Source organism: Panthera onca, chromosome X, assembly GCF_046562875.1.
Source record: "Panthera onca isolate mPanOnc1 chromosome X, mPanOnc1 haplotype 2, whole genome shotgun sequence".
In the NCBI taxonomy this organism is placed as follows: domain Eukaryota; kingdom Metazoa; phylum Chordata; class Mammalia; order Carnivora; family Felidae; genus Panthera; species Panthera onca.
This window is the reverse complement of record NC_138357.1, coordinates 3967650-3988269: the sequence shown is the minus strand read 5'-3', so window position 1 is coordinate 3988269 and position 20620 is coordinate 3967650. Positions and strand designations below refer to the sequence as shown.

Sequence of the window (20620 nt, the reverse complement as noted above, 5' to 3'; positions counted from 1 at the left end):
CTCTGGTGTCTGAACTTCTTACATCCAGGATTCATGTGAGGACAGCACCTCTGAACAAAGTCACTGTTGCAGGGACTGGGATGATGCCACACCCAAGAAGTCCTGGTTCCTTCCTCCCCCTCCTCCCCAAGGTTCCCTGCCCAGATAGAGAGCCTGCTTAGGGACAGGGATTGACAAAGTTCTTCCTGTTGGGTTTATTCCAGTGAGTGCTTGTGGGGAAGAAGTTCTGCAGCAGCTTGTATGGGTCAGGCATTGTAGGCACTCAATCAGAGGAAATCTCCCGGAAGGGACCAGAAACTTTTCTATTTTCCCAGGAGGAAATTGAGTCCTGCAGAGGGAGAACATGGTCCTGGGTCATCCAACAATACTGAGACAGGGTTAGGGCTAGAACGGGTTCTCCTGTGTCCCAGGCTAGGGTTCTGCCTGTCTCATATAGACTTGATGGGGACAAGGCCCCAACTCAACTCTAGAGGCTGGATGCAAGGCCACATGGAAGAATCTTGAACCTCTCTCCCCCATGTTCATGACCCCATGAAGCTCACCTCAAAGTGGATTGCTGGTAGGGCAGTAGGACATGGCCTGAGTGAATATAAAGGCAGTTGTGCTCAGCTCCAGGAGGCCTTGGGAAGAGCTGTTGCCCCTTTTCCTGGGACCAAGGGATAAATACATATGTTTTGGGGGGCAGGGACCCAGAAGCTACTCATCGGCTTTGGTGGCTAACTGGACTTTCCCCAATCCTCCAAATCTGTCAAGGCTTCTCCATCTACAAAAGTAAGAGAGTATGTTAGTCATTAGACATAAAATAAACATGACTATATGTGTGTGTAAGAGAAAAGGGGGTGGGGGGCAGAGAGAGAGAGAGAGAGGAGAAGAAGGATGAGAGATAGTGGTAGAGGGATGGAAAGAAGGAGGGAATAAAAGAGAGAGACTTGAGTCATGAGCCTACTTTGCCCCTGCCCCACCCATCTCTGGTGCTCAGTGGTCCCCATAAAATGAGGGGATTCTTCTACTCTTGAGTCTTAGGAACCTCCTGTCAGCCCTGAGGGATACCATACATGTGGCCATTGGGGCCTGGGCCCTGCTGAGAGTGGATACAAGAACACTTAATGAAGAAACAGTTGGGGGCTTCCCTCTTTGGTCTCAAAGTAGAGAGGGTAATGGGGTGCCAGAGGAAGTCCCTCGGTGAAATGGGGAGAGGGCTGCTGCTCTAGAGACAAATGCTTCTAGTTGGGAAATCCAAGAGGCCTGGGGAGAAGCTGAAGCCTCTGTGCCTCCTCCAAATGGGCCCTAGAGCACAATAATCATCTGAAGGCTAAGAGTAAGGCTGGAGGACTTCTTTGCAGGCCACCCGTTCCCTCCCCACAACCTCAGGCAGACCAGGCCCCAAAGTATAGGGACTTATTAAGGGGAACAGCGACAAGGCCAAAGTTCCCACTGCCTTTGAAGGCATGGAAGACCAGCCAAGCAGAGTGTAGAGGCCTGGAGTTAAGGATGCCATGAGGTCTGTTCTTGAGTGGCTCTTTGAAATCCACCCCTTTCTTCTGTTCCAGCTGGCCATGACAAAAGGCTCAGACGAAGAGAAGGGTTCTGTAGCCTAGGGCAAGCCTTTGGGACATGGGTCTGCATGTGTGTGTGAGCAGACACAGACATGTTTGCAAAAGAAGTCTGGCTGAAAATATGTTGTGAAACAAAGGTTTACTCTTGGGAGCAATTTAGCTAAGTTGCAAACAAACAGTGTGGCAGCCCCCTGGAGAAATGCTTCTCGGGCTAGGTAAGCTAAGGTGGAGAACTTGCCTGGGCCCTGGCTGGCCTCCATACTTTGCCTTGCGGTGTGACTACTTGGCTACCAGCCTTGCCTGCCCACTCCATCTATGGAGCCCTCCAGAGCGGAACTGGAGCCAAAGCTTCCCTATGCTATTCTCCATGGCAGCCTGGGAGACAGGCAGTGGGTCCTTCTGCAGAGTTCTGTTATGGGCCCTATTATAGGGTTTGGCACCTCCTACTAGGCCTTCTGACTATAATCCATTGGGAGCATCTGCTTCCTTGATGCTGTTTCCCTGCCAAGCTGCTCTGGCCTTGCCCAAGCACTCCAGCATTAGCCCAACCCATCTCCCAAGAAGGTTTGAACTTCTTGGGCAAGTGGAGGAGCAGAGAGACTCATTTATACTTGGATGTGGTGGAAGGGGTTCTTCTGGAGTGTGCTGTTTATCGTTCCTCTATGAAACTTCCTATGGGCTGCCCAGGCTTTGCATTAGAGGAGTACATAGCTGATGCCCACACTGGATCAGGAGCTGCTAGAAGGAAGGCACTGCTTCCATTGCCTTCTGCATCCCTGGCATTTAGTAGAAGTAAAGGTCTGGTAGGATGGCCTCTGACCAGGGTCCCTGGAGAGCAATTCTGGCCTGATTGCCTCCTGAAAGGAGGGCTGGCCTTGCCTTAGTCATACAAGTCTAGTCTTTAGGACATGCCCCCTGTGGAAAATACTTTGGCATAAAAGTAAGTCAATTCTGAGCACTACTTTCTTTGGTTCACCTACTATGTGCCAGCACATTACATTTAAAAAATAATTACACAAGTCCTGCTTGATGATATCTTTCTGAAAAAAAACAAACATTATAGGTTTAGCTAACAAATCCCCTTATCTCACAATGTTAAGCCCCTCTATAGAACTAACTCCCATGTTCAGCTTGGTGTGCATCCTTGCAAACTGTCACTGTCACATGCAGATACACGTACTTGTTTGTGTCCTGGGCCTTATGCACACGATCTCACGTAAGCCACCCCACACAACCAGCTCAGGGATGAGGTAATTCCCCAGCTGTGTGTACAGGTAAGGAAAACTGTAAGCCTCTGGTCATGTTTGTCCCACTGGACTCGTCCCTAAACCCCTATCAGCCCTGGCAAAGGCTGAAACTCAATATTCTAGTTTTGTCTCAGGTTGGCTTCCCAGCAGCTGGGGAAGCCTGGAAGAGGAAGGTGGGCATGTAGAGAGAGAGATGTGAGGTGCATGGAGGGGGCTCTGTTGTACCTGGTAGCAGGCTGAAATCCCAGTCTCTTGCAAAGGACTTAATGACTTGCCACCCAAGGGTCCTTGACTTCTTTCACTTCCCCAACCATGGCCCCTCTTAGAGTCCAAGTTCAGACAGAGCTGGAGAAGAAGTAATGGGTTCCTCTCCAACCTTGTCCCACCCCAAGAATCTCTTTTGTTTCCCAGGTTTCTCCTTGGTTTGCCATCTATTGAGGTAGTCTGGCCAGGACTGTGACCAAGACCAGGAGGCAGCTGCATGGGGGCAGTGAGCTGGCAGCTTTGAGTCCCCAGACGCAAAGCCCTGAGTGATGCATGCTCCATGTAAGCGAGGGCTCCTCAGGGAGCTTGGGAGGGGCTGGCTCCTAGGTCTGGGCAGACAAGCAGCTCCCACAACCAGGCAGCACAGCATTCAGCCCTTACCTGCTTATAGCCTGAGGTGTAGAAGGCCCACAGTGACAAGGTCACACATCCAGCCAGCAGGCCCAGCAGCTTCTCCAGTGGGGAGGTGCCACTCTGAGCCAGGGTCTTGAGCTTGCTGCAGCTGTGGGCATGAGCTCCTCTGGGCCACTGCCAGCCTCTCCTGTTGGTGTCAGGGAGCGTGGAGAAGCTCTCTGACTGGGGGGCTCCCAGCTGGGTGGGGATTAAGGGACCCCACAGGCTTGGGACTAGGAGCACTAGGAGGTAACTGCTGGCATCAAGTGTTGATGATTCCCCAAGGTCTTATCTCTGATTGGAGGCTTCACAGATGGACCAATGGATGCTGACTGTGGCCAGAGGACAGCCTGCCTCTGAAACCATCTGATTGGTAAGGAAAGGGACAGGCATTGGGTTGAGGCAGCCACTGATCAAGGGCTGACACCATCTTGTGGCCAGGGCTGGTGGTCTCCATGTGGTAGGGGCAGGAGCCCATGAAAGTGTACAGGTCCTAGAGCCTGTCTTGACATGGTATTTCATGTGATTGGTCTTCCCAGGAAGCTGAGGGAAAGTGGCTGTGTGGGGAACCATTGTCCCTTGTCATAGCAGCTGAATGAAATCCTGGGGACTCTAGGAGTATGTAGACACAGAGTTCTATCTTAAGCTTGGTGCAAGGCTGCTGAGTCTTTGTTCTCTTCTAGGAGAGTGGGAGAGACTGGTTTGAGGAGGCTTGAAGTAGAGGGGCTGAGGGGCTGCTTGGCCAGACAGGGTTTGGTGGGAGAGAAGGAGAATCTTGTGGGTCTTACCTCCTACACCTGCCTCCACTGTCTGCCTAGCCCAGGGCATTTCTGTGTATCCCAGCCTCAGAGCATGGGGAGTGTGCCACTTGGAGCTCCATGGCTCTTTGCATATGAGGAACAATGGAGGTAGGGGTGGGGGTTATGTAGTGCTTCTTTCAGAACTCCTACTGGGATTTCAGTCTTTGCTTTCAGCCCTTTGAGTTCACTCTGGCTTCTTCAGCAGAGCCTTGAGGAAGAGTTACCACTACAGGCCTCTCAGGCTTTGGGAGCCAGCCCTTCTACTATTTGATTGCATCTGCAATCAAGTTTTTGGAGCTTCTGACTGAGGAAAGATTCTAGACCCAGACCTAGGGCAGGGACAGGCTCTTCATTTTTGCATCTCACCTGAGCTTGCCCTTTATCGCAGCTTGACCCCAGGCCAGGAAGTGTCCCCTCCATCCATGTTGGCCTGTGGCCATAAGAGGCAGCTACTGTTGAGGTGGCCTAGTCTCTAGATTTCCTGCCAGTGTCCTGTCCCTGCTGTTGAAAGAGCATGAGAAGAGCCCTTAGTACCACTTGTGAGGTGAAGCCTCCAGGGTGACGGCTGCCTTACCTAAAGGGAGTGACATTAAGTGCTTGGACTGGATACATGTGCTTTGAGTTGAACCCCAACTGTGGCTGACAGGGTGTATAGTTGGTTGGCCCTTAGGTGCTATGGTGGCCTCAAAACTTCTAGGACCAGACCTGGCCACACCCCACCAGGCTCCAACACGAGATGGTTCCATAAGAGATGAGGCTGCAAAGATAGGTCTGGTGAAATCCAGAAGAGATTTGAATGCCCAAATGCAGAGTTTGGAATTTGTCATGTAGATGATTCATATATCCATTCAATAATTACTTAACACACCATATCCTTATTCATGTCGATGTAACTATCTTGTGAGGGATAGACAATAAACATGTAAGGAAATGACAAGTTTATGATACAAATAAAGTGGGTAAAAGTGAAAATAAAACAAGATATAGATTTGGGAAAGTGCAAGTTCAGGAAATTCATTCATTTGTTCGTTCATTCAGTTCCCAAATACATATGTGCTTATCATTGGGCTAGGCTTTTGAGATTAATGACTAAACACAATAGACAAGTCCCTGCTGTGAAAAAGTTTATTTCTAAGGTGAGGGCATCTGCCCATTCCATGGGTTTTGGATGCAGGAGTGACAGACCCTGGTATAGACTTACTGAACTCACTCTTGCAGTGTGGAAGGTAGAGACGAGGTAGGGCTGTGGGTTTGGAGGCAAAGAAGCAAAGAGTCAGAAGGCTGTGACAAGGGTTGAGGCCAGGCCTAAGGCAACAGCAGTCAGGCTAGACAAGAAAGAAGGTACTGAAGGAAGATTTCGGCAGTAGAACCAACAGGATTTACAGATGGGGTGGGGCATACCAAGGATGATTCCTAGCTTTCTGGACTAAGCACCTGTGGGGGGAGATGTGGCTTTCTCAAGATAAGGCACTGGGGAGATAAGAGTTGGGGCTGGGGTCAGAAGGTCATGTCAGATTGGGACATATTGAGTCCAAGGCGCAATGACTGCCCCCAGGAGATAGAGATGGCCAATGGGCACCTGGGGATGTGGAGCACAGAAGGGGCTTCTCAGTGGGGACAACAGGTATTGGGGATATGAACTACTATCTCTAGGGTCCAGCGTGTCCTAGGAAGAGCCTCCCTCCCCTGGGGTATGGACTGAGTGTGGCTGATGTCAGAAATAATGCCCTAACCCCAAGTTTGTAAAGAAATGAATTCTGTCTTGGCAAAAGAAGCCAAACCATGGCAAGTTTCTGATGTCATGGTGTCTACACTAGAGGCTGCAGCCCATTGCCAAAGGAATGGTCAACTATGGTGGCCTACTAGACCTCTTGTACAAAGCCCTGTCTCTCTGGAGACTTTGTTCATTCAACAAATAGTTCTTAAGCATCTGTTTCTTTTTTTTTTTTTTTTTTTTTTTTTAATTTTTTTTTTTCAACGTTTTTTTATTTATTTGTGGGACAGAGAGAGACAGAGCATGAACGGGGGAGGGACAGAGAGAGAGGGAGACACAGAATCGGAAACAGGCTCCAGGCTCCGAGCCATCAGCCCAGAGCCTGACGCGGGGCTCGAACTCACGGACCGTGAGATCGTGACCTGGCTGAAGTCGGACGCTTAACCGACTGCGCCACCCAGGCGCCCCAAGCATCTGTTTCTTAAAGAAGCTATGCTGGAGCCTGACCTCAGGGTGGCTGATGATAACCAAAAGTGGATAAATATCAAGGATTTACTGCCTTCCAGGTACTTACTCCACCTCCAGCTTGTTGCCCACTCTGAGCTCCTGCTAATTCTCCTTTGCCATAGCTGGGCCCCTTTCAGATGTCCCTCCAAGCCTGAGGTACAAGGAGTCACTGCAATTTCAGCTCTACAAGAGCCTGCAGTGCCTGGTGCAGTTATGACCTAATTCTCCTCTTTGTAGTCATGCCCGATTTCTTGATTCTGTTCACCTTCCAGGCTGGCCCTGTGGCTGAGTGTGCTTTTGGAGCCAGATTGCTTAGGTTTGAAACTGTGAAGTGGGAATAATAATAGTATCAGACTCGTCAGATTGTGAGGATGAAGTGAATTAACTCAGGTCAAATACTCAGCACATGATAGCTACTGAATGAGTGAGAAGCTGCCTCTGTACCCCCAGGTTCTAGCTTTTTCTTGGTTCTTCTTGTCACTGTATGCCTGCCTGCCTACCTCCCTGCTTTCCTGCTTGCTTGCCCTTACCTCCCAGCCACCCATGGTGTGCATGACTCACCTCTTGGTACTATCCTTTGCCTGCAGCCTAGGACCTTCTCTGCTGTAATGGCTAGGATTGAATATCTGAGGCACTAGCTTCTGGCTGAGACTTGGAGCCCACCTTTCTAGGCTGTCAGTCATGGAAGAATTCCCTTCCTAATCATAGAATAAAAAATCTGGCTGGTATTAACTTGAATCTGAGGCCAAGATGGCCTGGACTGTAAAAGAAGTTGGGATACTTGGTCACCTGGAGGGACTCATGAGATTTCCAGGAAGCGGCACTGGAGTGAGTCTCTCTACTAGCAGTTTCCTCTTCTGAGCTGAGTCTTCTGAGATTTCTGAGAACTGCACTAAGGTTTATGTTTTCTTACCCCTCTCTCCATCTCTTCCTTACTTTCATTCATCAATGTGTATATCAGTGCTTTCCAGGAGCCAGCTTCAGTGCTATGTGGGGATGCAGTGACTAACAATGCAGATACTGATGCTTGCCCTCAGGCAGTGCACATTCTAGTGCAGGACGGTGTTGACAAGAAAGGTGGCATAGTGTGGATTTCACCCTAGGACTTTGAAAACTTGGTGAGAAGCTGTGCACAGGGAGACTGAGACTGGACATGCTCTTCAGGAAGAAGCTTGAGTACCAAGGCACACTGAAGGCCAGAAGCTGAAGGCTTGAAGTCTCAGTCGGTCACAAGTGTCTTTTGAAAGGCTGATGGTGGTGGTGAATTCAGTGTGATTTGGGATGAGGTGAACTGCTGTTGTCCAAGGGGAACTAGAGAATGATGTCCGGTTGGAAGTTGGAAGGAAAGCTTGAGAGACAGATTTTGCCTTTATTACTATCAGGTCCTACCTTTATTATTGGACATTTGACTTCAGTTTTACTTTTGTGACTGTACATAATGTGTCTTATTTCTCTGGTTACTTTAAAGATTTTTCCATTATCAATGGATTTGCAGAATTTGATTATAATGTGCCTTGGTATCATTTTCTTGATTTTTCTTGTGCTTAGGTCAGTGAGATTTTTGTATCTGTGGGCTTATAGTTTTTCTCAAAATTGAAAAAAAATTGGCCATTATTTCTTCAAATATATATATTTTTCTCTCTCTCCTTTAAGAACTTCACCAAAACCTATATTAAGCCACTTGAAGTTGTCCTATGGCTCATTGACATTTTGCTCTTTCTTTTCCTGTTTCTCTTTTCTCTTTGTGCTTCATTTTGGACAGTTGATTTTTTTTTAAATTTTTAATGTTTATTTATTATTTTGAGAAAGAGAGAGAGAGAGAGTGAATGAGAGAAAGAGAGAGAGAGACAGAGACCAGCAGAGGAGGGCAAAGAGAGAGAGAGACACAGGATCTGAAGCAGGTTCAGCTATCAGCCGAGCTCTGAGCACAGAGCCTGACGTGGGGCTTGAACTCACGAGCTGTGACATCATGACCTGAGCCAAAGTTGGATGCTTAACTGACTGAGTCACCCAGGCATCCCTCATTTTAGATAATTTTATTATGTTAGATAAAATACATTAAACAACATGAAACTTGTTGTCTTCAAGTTTACTAAGCTCTTTGCAACATCTGATTGGCAATTAGTTCTATCTAATGTACTTTTCATTTCAGAATTTGTAGTTTTCATCTTTAGAAGTTTGATCTGGGTCTTTTCATATATTCCATACTCTTACCTAACTTTTTCAACATATGGAATATAGTTAAGTATTTTAATACCCTTGTCTGGTAATTTTACACTTGTATCAGTTCTGGATTTATTTTAATTGGTAGATAATTTCCTCATCATTATAGAGACATTATCTGTATGCTTGGTAATTTTTAAGTGGATGCCACACATTGTGAATTTTACCTTGTTGGATGCTGGATACTTTTTTTTTAATTTTTAAAAATATTTTTGGGTCTTGCTCTGGGGTGAAGTTAAGTTATTTGGAAAGGGTTTGATCCTTTTGAGTTTTGCTTTTCAGACTTTTTCAGTGGGACCAGAACAGGGTTCAGTATAGGAATGAATTATTCTCCATTACAGTATCAGGACCCTTCTGGACACTCTACCCAATACCCATTAGTCATTAGGTTTTCTAGTCTAGTTGGTGCCATCAGACACTATTCTAAGCCCTGTGTTAGGGTTGGGAGCTATTACCTCTAATTTTTTGGAATCATTATTTCCCCAGCCATAGATAACTTCCTTCATCATAGGTGTGTGTTGATAAATGGTCAGGTGAATACTTGAAAGGGTCTCTGCACATCTCCAGAATTGTGTCTCTTTGCAGTTCTCTCTTCTCCAGTACTCTGTTCTGCAAACTCTAACTGCCTTGGTTTCCTTGGATATTCTCGTCTGTCTTCTCAATCCAAGGAATCTATAAGGCTCCACCTGGGTTTCCTGTCTCTGTGACACAGTCTGGGACCTCTCACAAAAGTAATCTGGGGCAAGTGTAGGGATCATTTTCTTCCTGTCTCTTAGTGGTCATTGACCGTTGTTCCCTAATGTCAGGGAGGCAAACTGGAGTTCAGGTGAGAGGCTGGGCTGGTGTTATAAATTTGCAAGTCATCGGAATACAGATGTGTTTAAAGCCACAACCCTGACTGAGGAAATGAAAGAACAGATAAGGGATCCATCCAGAGACTGAGTTCAGAAAACTCCAAACTTTAAAGTTAGGAAAGAGGAAGATGCTTTTATAGGACGCTGTAAGAAGTGGCCAGTGAGGGAGGAGAACAAGGAGAGTGGAACCCCTTATTTCAAGAAAGAGAGAGTAGATAAGATGTGTTAAATGTTGTTGAGAAACAGAATAGACATGAATTGAGAAGTGACTCTGAGGATGACTTGTGCTCCTGTCTTTCCTTTTATTCTGGGAACAACATTTTCAGAGACTCGGCCAAACTCTCTTTAACCTCAGCACTTATCACAGACCTGATGCACAATAGGTGCCATGGAAATATGCATGGGATAGGTGAGTGAATAAAAGAGTACCAGGCAGCAGTGAGCATTTGAATGAGCCACAAACGGGAAGCTAATCTGCCTTTTTGTCTTGGCTGTATGACTACTTTGTCCCTTCTGTCCCTGGCTTTAGCATCTCTGAAGGAATTGTCCTGAGAATGCTTTCAACCAGGATCCAAGAAACTCCTTGGATCTTGTTTTTCTATAAAAGTTTTGGGTTGGTTGCTCAACTTGTAGGTGAAGAGAAAAGAGGTCCAGAACTATATCATGATTGACATCAGCCTTTTTACAGAATCATTGTGTTACTCTGAAAGCTTTCTTCCTTGGGTGTCCCACTTTCCATCTAGGACCCTACCCATTTCTCTTCCCTTTGCCAGTTACATGGTGTGCTGTCTTTCTTGCCCAGCCTAGTCCTGCCCTCACACTTACTCAGTTTCCCCTGTGTAACCCTGCAGCAGCCATTGCAAACCTTCTGGCCTCCAGTCTGCATCTACTGTTGCCTGATGCCTCTGAAGATGAAACCTCTTTCATTTCACTGAGAATGTGAGAATTCTCACATGACTGAGCCCCTTCGGGTGTTTCTCACAATATCCCCATCCCCATCTAACCTGTCTGTCACCTCCTTCCTTCCTAGTCTATTCATTATTGGCCCCTTCCTCTATGTTCTTCATAAGTCTCCCCTTACTCCTCTGGTACCTGGAGCCACCCATTATATCCATCTTTCATGAGCTCCAGCCTTAAATGGAATTGGTCACATGCACAGATACTTTCATTATCTGTTGAATTGTTCTTCAAAAACTTTATACCTGCTTTTTTAAAATCTCCTTTTAGTAAAAGAATAACAGGAGCAACACAGAGAACCTCTATCTCTCTCCTTTCTCTCTCAGTCAAGCTTCTGGAAAGAGTTAGCTATATTCATATCTTTTCTTTCTCGCCTCCTACTACTCACTTATGAAACCCTGCAAAACATGCTGTTTTTTACCACCACTCCCAGAGGCTGCTCTTTTTTTTTTTTCTTAGAAAATTTAAGTATAGTTGACACATAATGTTGCATTAGTTTCAGGTGTACAACATAGTGAATCAACTTCTCTGTCATGCTGTGCTCACCACAAGTGTAGCTACAATATGTCACCTTGCAACACGATTACAATATCATTGACTATATTCTCCACACTGTACCTTTTTTTTATCCTTGTTATGCATTCATTACATAAGTGGAAGCCTGTATTTTCCACTCCATTTCACCTGTTTTTCCCATCTCCCCACCAACAAACAAAAAGTAGAATCAAACCTATAAATACAGAGAATAATCTAATGACTGCCAGAGGAGAGGGAGGCGGGAGGTTGGAGGCTGCTCTTGCTTGAGGCAGTAGACAAAGACAGGCCCCACAGGCAATCCTGCTCTTCTTGATGCAAGGGTGGGCTCCTGAAGCCTCCTCCCTTCCTGAAAATCTCCCTTCTTTGGTGCTTGTCCTCAGTATCTCCCACTCTTTCAGCTTCTTGGGTCACCTTTCACCTTTACACGTCCTCAGAACTCCCCTCCACTTCCTTCTATGCTCTCATCCCTTCAGAGAGCTTTAACTCCCAGCAAACCCTGAAAGTGTCCATGTCTTCCCTCCAGTCCAGAGCCTGGTGAGGATTGGGCCAGAGTCTGATGCAGCAGGTCTAGAGAGCAATAGTGAAGACTTGAGACCAGGCCAGTGCCTTGGGAATGGAAGATAGTGGATGGACAGATTGTTGACACTTTAGGGGTTCATTTGACTGAGGATAGACACTCTCTTGATGTGATGATGGAAAGAAACAAGGAGTTATGGTTGACATCCAAGTTTCTGGTTTGGATGACTGGGTAGAAGGCAGGCCCCTTTATGAGATGGGTAACCTGGAGAAACCAATTTGTAGGCAAAGGTGTCAAGTTTAGTTTCAGCTATGTTGCATTTAATGTGCCTCAAAGGAGATTTCTACCAGGCAGCTGGTGATATGGGTGGGTAGCTTTGGAGAGACGCCTGGGTTCTGATCTTGCTTTGGGACATGATGGTAAATGAAGCCTTAGGACTAGATGAAATTTTTGGAGAGTGTGAGGATGAGAACCAGTGGCCTAGCTGCCTACAGGGTAAGGGGATTGCTGCCTGCCTTTGTTCCCTGCCAAGCAGCCTGAAAGGGTGGTCCTGATGAATAAAAGTGTGTGTGGCAGGGCAGCTGCTAGGCAACCAGACTGAAGGAAGGGTCTGTTCCCAGCAGAGAAGGAATAGAAATCATGGGATAGGAATCTGTCTTGGTGCTAGGACCTTAGAGAGGGCATAAATTTTATGTGCCCCCAGAGCTGTCCCTTTTGTGGGCTGAGAGCCACTGCTATTAGGGATGATTAGTAAGTAAGGAAGAGGTCCAACTGTGACAGGCAGCACCTGCACTAGATGTTTATCAGTGAGAGGCTGTCCTTAGTCCTCTGCTTGGTGTTTGCAGCCTCCATGGGTTGGCTTGACCTCCTCTGCTCACTCTCCACTCTGGGTCTAACCCCCTCACACCAGTGTACTTTCCATCCTTGCAATGGATTTGCCCTTTACTGCCCCACCTGTACCCCTGCTGTTCATTCACTAAACAGTGCTCTACCGAGGCCCACTCTGATCAGTGTGAATGGCATCAACTTTGTTTGCATTGCCTGGAACTTTCTGTCTCCATGGTCTGCTGCCTCTAGGGTCCAAGCAGGGACTCAGAGATGCTGCTTCCTATTCCTCAGGTGCCTTCATTAGCATCCCAGTGCCATAGTCCCACAGAGAGCACCAGGGGAGCAGCTTTGAGGCTGCTTGTTATTACCACTCACCACGGAGCTTGATGTACTTGCCATCACCATGGTGACAGCTTCAGAAGCTGGAACAAGTGGATGGGGAGGGGGAGATGAAAAGGTGGGGAGTGGCAGGGTTTCAGCAGTAGGGACCATAGGTAACCTGGGGAGTGTGCTGACCATTTCTGATCAAAATCTGGTGGGGCATGCTGACCAGCCTGAGCAGAGAAGAGCTGCCCTGAGTCTCTTTTGCCCTAGCCCCCCTGACCCCATGCCAAGAAATACTGCAGTATACAATCTCCTGTCTCTCTTCTGGATTTTGCCTCTCAGGCTCCTTGTTCTTAGTCTATTTCGTGGACACCTCCTCCTCTACTCATATCTTAAATGTTGGAGTTCTCCAGAGCTCTGAACTCATCCCTCACTCTGTATTCTCTTTTTGTGTGATTCCACCCATTTGCTCTCCCATCCATCTCTGAGTCCTGCCTTTTCTCCCTCCTGAGTAGTTTTACACTCTACTCACTTACCTCAGGCTCTCTTGGCACCATCTTCTTCAGCTTTCTCCCTACCACCTTGCCTTCAATCTTGTTCCCCATTTAATCCAGTCTCTACCTAGCAGCCAGAGGATATTTCTATAATATAATGCTGCTCTACCTATGTTACTTCTCAGCTCTTCCAAGGCTCCCTGTAGCCCAAAGGAGAGAGTCCTGCCTGGTACCACTGCCTATGGAGCCCATGGAGCTCATGGAGCCTATGGGAGCTCTCCCTTCTCTCCTCTTCATTCCCTGCTCGACCCACAGAGCTCCTCTTTGTTTCTCAGCTTGTGCAACATTACTTGGAATGTGTGCTAGAAAGAATATGACTGGAGCTGAAAGGAGGATCCCCAGAGACAGTACCCCTAGTTGAAAAAGTCAATGAAAAATGGACTCCCACCTGAGGAGCATGAGTTTTAACGTGGTCTTGGCTCAGGAGAGTCAGAGAGCCAGAGGAGGTGGCAGCTGTTTTGGGTCAAGGAGATACATCTCATTCCATGGGGCAGGAGTTTTGGGGCAGTGGCTGGTTTGGAGGTGCTCAGCAGTGTAAGCATGTGCAAGACATCTGCAAAGCCAAAGCACCAGAAGATGTCTTAGACAGTTTTTATCTATTTTTTTGTTTATTTTATTTTATTTTATTTTGAGAGAAAGAAAGGGGAAGAGGAGAGAGAGAAAGAGAGAGAGAGAGAGAGAAGGAAAGAGAATGCCAAACAGGCTCCATGCTGTCAGCACTGAGCCAGACGTGGGGCTCAATATCACGAACCGTGACATCATGACTTAAGCCAAAATCAACGGTTGGATGCTTAACTGACTGGGCCACTCAGGTGCCGCTGTTTTGTTCCATTTTAGCATTGATAGTCAATTTATCAAAAAATTCACTGCAGTAAAAGAAAAATAAACACATTTTGCAATTTACTCCTGTTTCCTTTTAAATTACCGGGCATGGTGGGGACAGACCATCACCTTTTGGTGTTTAGAGCCTGGTACTTAGACAGTGCTGGATCCCCCTGTCCTGCATTGCCATAGCAGTACCCAGGAATGCTGAGGTTTTCCAGGTGAGCCCTGGTTCTGTTCTCACTGCTCACCTGCAACTCTTCTACTTTATATGGTATCTAAGATTGTCTGTGAGCTTCCTTTTGGCCATCTCTTTAGCAGGTGAGGATATCGGTCATACATGGAGGATGACAGAAAAATCCAATGGTGTGAAGAGTTCCCCAACCAATAACCACAACCACCATGCACTTCCTGCCATCAAGGCCAATGGCAAAGATGACCACAGGACAAAAATCAGGTGAATCTATTGGGTTGGATCGTTTCAGAGATGACCTGGAAGGTTCTCCTTTCTCCCAGCTTTGCCTCACTGCCACAGAGCAAACAATCTTTGGCTTAAAGTTACCCTCTAAAGGGACCATGGGATTTCTAAGCACCTTCCAGGAGATAAAAGTATAATAGGAGACAAAGTATGCCCAGAGAAACCTTGGTCAACTCTGCTCCTTCCTCTACAGGCCACAATCTACAGCCGATGATGACACCTCCTCAGAACTGCAGAGGCTGGCGGAGGTGGATGCCTCCCAGCGGGGGAGGGGTGGCTTCCGCAGGTGGGTTCCACCACTGCCCTCCTGCTACCTGTTCTTGCCCATGGGGCCTATCAGAGTGGTTACCATGAGTCTCCTTGTCTCACTCCAACTGAGCCTTTCTGCCAAGATCTTTAGGAAGCAGTTTTTTTCTGAGGAGGCTCCTGTGAGCAAGCTAGAAGTGGTCAGTGGATCATTCCCTTTAGAATTGTCTGTCTCCTCATTGAGAGAAGGGGGGGGAATCTTTTCCAGCAAAAGGGTCTAAGTAGAGGACCTTGAGATCTGCAGCCCAGAGTCATAAGGCTCCATAAGGAAATCAAGAAACTTAGGCCAATCTTCCTCCTGGCCTGTCCTCCATTAGCACAATCTTTATCTTGCTCTGGAAACCACCTATTTGTTCTTCATAATCAACTGACATGGCACCTCCTACAGGGAGTCTTCTCAGAGCTATCCCTTACCCCTCAGGCTGCATTCAGAGACATACCTGAACTCCTCTCTGCCCTCAGTGCTGGCCCCCTTCCCAACTCTTAGCATGGGGGACATCATAGACTGGCCTGTTTCCAGGGTCTCCTCTCCATCTCCCTCAACAGATAGTGAGCTCTTGGGTCCGGGTCCTTTCTGAACAGTATGATTCTCCTCTCTGGCTCATGCTCCCTGTCATCTCTAGGATTGTCCACTTGGTGGGGATCATCAGAGAGTGGGCCAACAAGAATTTCCGTGAGGAGGAACCTCGACCTGACTCATTCCTGGAACGTTTCCGTGGGCCTGAGCTCCAGACCGTGACAACACAGCAAGACGATGGCAAAGGCAACAAGGACGGCGAGGGCAAGGGCACCAAGTATAGTTTTCCAGCTTTTGGGACTGGAGGGACTCCCAAGCATGCAATTGTAGGGTTTGGTGACCTTTCTTATGCCATCACCAGGGACAGACTGGGGTCTATACCAAACCCTGCCATGATAGGTAAAGGAGTTGGCAGAGGAGACTTGCTATGGTTTTAACTCCAGTACATTTCCATTTTCCTTGTTCACAAACTTTCCAACTTCCAGGGGCCAATTGTCATGGGAGCCCCTGGTTGCTTTTCTTCCCTTAGCTGCCCTTTTTCATATGTCCTCTTGCTGCTAATGAGGCAAATAGCAAGGGCACCTAAATATGTACCAGCCCCTCTCAGTTTCAGCAGTCAGTAAATGCAGAGAAGGGTGAAACTGGGGAGTGCTGCTGAGAGTATGACCACACCAGTGCCAATGTGGGTACAGAGGTGGGCCTTTGGAGAGGCCATACTGGGGGCTAACTGGCTAAGGAAGGCCTGGAACAACTGCGCAGGAAGGAGTAGGGAGGGCAGAGAGGTGGAACCAGAGGGTCTATTCTTTGAGGAATGAGTAGGCAACTGGGGGTGTCTGGCCAAGCCGACATTCCACAATTCTGGCCAGTGGGGCAAAAGAGCTTTTGCCAAGACAGGACGTAGCTTCTGGGAAAGTGATTTGGGAGCTGGAGGCCAGAGACCAAACAAGGAGAGTGGGGTGGGCAGGAAGCACATGGCACTCACTTGCTTGGAGTTCCTCTTTCTTCCCAGGAGGGATCCCTGAGCCCTTATTACCATCCTGTGGAAGTCCCTCCTTAGGTCCTGAGGCCAACCCCAATAAAGACACTGCCCCTTGCCTTGCCCTCTGAGCAAGGAGTCTCCATAAGTCATTGGAGCCAATGGGCCTATGTGGGGTTAAAATAGGAAGAAGGGTGACTCTTATCTATGTGACCTCTACTCAGATGCCCAGTACCAAGTTGTGGCTTTCTGAAAATGAGGCCCTGAGCCAACTCAGTCCTTACTCTGTACATCCTCATAAGTGTTACTTTTTAAGGGACCCCTAGCCTCTGGGAGCTGGGGTGCTGCCACACTGGGGACCTAGTCCCCAAGCCTGGCCTCTGTCTGTCTCCTCAGGAAGAAATTTGAACTATTTGTCTTGGACCCAGCTGGAGACTGGTACTACCGCTGGCTATTTGTCATTGCTATGCTTGTCCTCTACAATTGGTGCCTGCTGGTGGCCAGGTGAGCAGGGAGGGATCTGGGAGGGGGTGGCCAAAGAAGCCCAGGGCACAGGCTTTGGGTTTGAGAGAATACCAGTCTCAGCTGTGGACGCAGAGCTCATTCCAGCTCAGCCTTCTTTCTGAATTTCCTGCTTGCCAATGGCACCTCCCTCTGCCCTATTAACCCTCAATGCCCCCTCCTACCTTCCAGTTTAATATGCTACTAAAGCTTCATCTTTATCCTTTTCCTGGTATCCATAATCTGTTCCTACTCCTCCATCCACACCAACACTGTCCTTGGTAAGGCCACCCTCCTTTCACCCTGGGACAAGTACAACAGCCTTGAATCCATTTCTTTCAGTCACTCTTGTCCCCTCTAATGCATCCTTCACACTTGCAACTAGTATGCTTTGTATAAACTGGGATTTGATTGTCAGTCCTTCCTCACAAACCCTTCAATGGTCCCTCATTGCTGACGGGATCAAGTTCAAGCCCTCAATGTAGCCTTCAAGGCCCTCTGGACCTGACCTTCTCACTAGCTCTACCTTCTGGACAAACCCCAGCCCTAGCATTCTCTACTCTTGGATAATAACATGTTCTTGCCTCAAGAGAAAATTCCCTCTCCCCATTTTTAGCCTATGGAGATTCTTCTCGCAATTTCAGTTCCAAAGCCACTCTCTACAGGTAGCTTTCCCATTCCACCCCATCCCCCACTTCAGTTATTCATTCAGCAAGGATTTGACTGAACATCCATCAGGTCACTGCTGTCTTGGAGCTCTCAGGCTAGTGGGAGACACTGGCAGCAAATATGAACAAAACAAATGCCCAAGAGACATGAGGTTGGTGAAAGAAACTTTCTGGGAAGGAGGAACAAGTGTCAAAACCTTGTCTCAGGATGGCCTAGTGTGGCTGGAGGACTCCAAGTGAGCATGAGGCAGTCACAGGACTATTCTGTAGGCTTTGTGCAGCAGAGGAAGGGGTTGGGCTTTTATGTGAAATGCGACCAAGTAGTTAGAATTAACTGCTTTTCCCTCTGACTAATATAATCATTGGGTCATCATCCTGGGTTCTATCTCCTATTACGTCCATATCCTAGGTCTCTACCCATTCAGTCCACCAAGTCTTGTTAATTCCTCCTAAAACTCTACTGCATCCTCCAATCTTTCTTCATTACCACTACCTTTAGGCTAAGCCCAACTACTATCTTCTCTCTGACATGGATAGGCCAGTGCTCTGTATTGGGCTCTCAATAGGTGTATGTTGAAAAGATGGGCATGGATGTTATTCAGCTGTGTATTATAATTCATACTTCCAATGACTCATTTTTCATTTAACTCACACTTGTCAAATCCTGGTGCTCTGGGCTAGAGCATGGGGCGTGCAGTAATGACTCAGAGGTAGTCTCTGTCTTCTTGGCATTCATGGTTCAGTGGATGAGATAGACAAGTAATGGTCAGTGTAGATGTTTATTTATGGATATCTATCCAATAATGAGTTGGAGTAAAAGTTGCTTGTCATTAAGTTTCTGCATGACACCAGACTGACTGTGAATCATCAGCATCCTGGTAGCCATCCCAAGACCTGCACTCAGTGGGCACTCAGTTTGAGGCCTCCAGTGATCCTTGACTGGCTTTGAGGGTGAAGCCCAGTCCTGTCTTCCTACAGAGCCTGCTTCAGTGACCTACAGAAAACCTATTACCTAGTGTGGCTAGTGCTGGACTACTTCTCAGATGTGGTGTACATTGCGGACCTCTTCATCCGACTGCGCACAGGTAAGTGAGTAACTGTGATGCACAGGCAGGAGCATGACCCATAGGTCCAAAATCCTGAGTCCACATTTTCAGGAAGCTCTCTTGACACAGTGTTAGACTCAACTGCCTGGCTGGGACTTGGGTTGGTGTCTGCTCCTCTTTGAATCTTATAGTCCCCATTTGCCTAGTGAGGTTTAGACCTTGGGATCATCTCTTGGGGTCCTTCATGCTAGCTTTGCTATGTGAATTTCCTATACCTCTCTTTAGGAATGAGGGTTGAATGCACAGTTTCTCCCTTGCTGAACATTAGCCAATTAGGAAGGACAGGCTTGAGAGCAGAGCTGATATACTGATTTGTGTCTCTACTAGGCTTTCTGGAGCAGGGGCTGCTGGTCAAAGATCCAAAGAAGTTGCGGGACAACTATATCCACACCCTGCAGTTCAAGCTGGATGTAGCTTCTATCATTCCCACGGATCTGATCTATTTTGCTGTGGGCATCCACAGCCCTGAGCTGCGTTTTAACCGCCTGCTACACTTTGCCCGCATGTTTGAATTCTTTGACCGCACTGAGACACGCACCAGCTACCCCAACATCTTCCGAATCAGCAACTTGGTCCTTTACATCTTGGTCATCATCCACTGGAATGCCTGCATCTACTATGCCATCTCCAAGTCTATTGGCTTTGGGGTTGACACTTGGGTTTATCCCAATATCACTGACCCTGAGTATGGTTACCTGGCTAGGGAATACATTTACTGCCTTTACTGGTCTACACTGACACTCACCACCATTGGGGAGACACCACCTCCTGTAAAGGATGAGGAGTACTTATTTGTCATTTTTGACTTCTTGATTGGTGTCCTCATCTTTGCCACCATTGTGGGGAATGTGGGCTCTATGATCTCCAACATGAATGCCACTCGGGCTGAATTCCAGGCCAAGATTGATGCTGTCAAACATTACATGCAGTTCCGAAAGGTCAGTAAGGAGATGGAAGCCAAGGTCATTAAGTGGTTTGACTACCTGTGGACCAATAAGAAAAGTGTGGATGAGCGGGAAGTTCTCAAGAACTTGCCAGCGAAGCTGAGGGCTGAGATAGCCATCAATGTCCATCTATCCACCCTCAAAAAAGTGCGCATCTTCCAGGATTGTGAGGCTGGCCTGCTGGTGGAGCTGGTATTGAAGCTTCGTCCTCAGGTCTTCAGCCCTGGGGATTACATTTGCCGCAAGGGTGATATTGGCAAGGAGATGTACATAATCAAGGAGGGAAAGTTGGCAGTAGTGGCTGATGATGGTGTTACTCAATATGCCCTGCTCTCAGCCGGGAGTTGCTTTGGAGAGATCAGTATCCTTAACATTAAGGGCAGCAAAATGGGCAATCGACGCACAGCCAATATCCGCAGCCTTGGTTACTCAGATCTCTTTTGCTTATCCAAGGATGATCTTATGGAAGCTGTGACTGAGTACCCTGATGCCAAGAAGGTCTTGGAAGAGAGGGGCCGGGAGATCTTGATGAAGGAGGGACTGCTAGATGAGAATGAGGTGGCAGCCAGCATGGAGGTAGACGTGCAGGAGAAACTAGAGCAGCTGGAGACAAACATGGAGACCTTGCACACTCGCTTTGGCCGCCTGCTGGCTGAGTACACGGGAGCCCAGCAGAAACTTAAGCAGCGCATCACCATTCTGGAAACCAAGATGAAGCAGAACAATGAAGATGATTACCATGATTACCTGTCAGATGGGATGAACAGCCCTGAGCCAGCTGCTGCTGATAAGCCATAACATCTTGGGCCCAACTGCCTTACCAGCCTTGTCCTTGACCCCAGGAACTAGAAGAGCTGTGTAGGTGTTCATATTTGTATGCATTACCCTCTTGAATTCTCCCCAAAGCCTCTCTGTCCTAGGTTTTTGGCTCAATCATCTAGGAGCCCTCCTCCAAGTCCAGCTAATAGCCAAGCTTATGCACAATGCAGACCATGTTGGCTCAGTTTCCAGGAGCTTTAGCCTGTCC

At 47.6% G+C, this 20620-nt stretch overlaps 1 protein-coding gene across 1 annotated transcript; it reads left to right on the top strand.

Annotated features, from left to right (window-relative positions):
* The first annotated feature begins 14423 nt into the window (after window positions 1-14423).
* On the top strand, window positions 14424-20391 carry CNGA2 (cyclic nucleotide gated channel subunit alpha 2). The gene is made up of 6 exons (XM_081793745.1): window positions 14424-14554; window positions 14769-14861; window positions 15505-15675; window positions 16771-16878; window positions 18522-18628; window positions 18977-20391. Exons 1-6 carry the CDS (start codon window positions 14445-14447, stop codon window positions 20389-20391), a joined length of 2004 nt encoding a protein of 667 aa, XP_081649871.1. The 5' UTR covers window positions 14424-14444.
* Window positions 20392-20620: the final 229 nt, after the last annotated feature.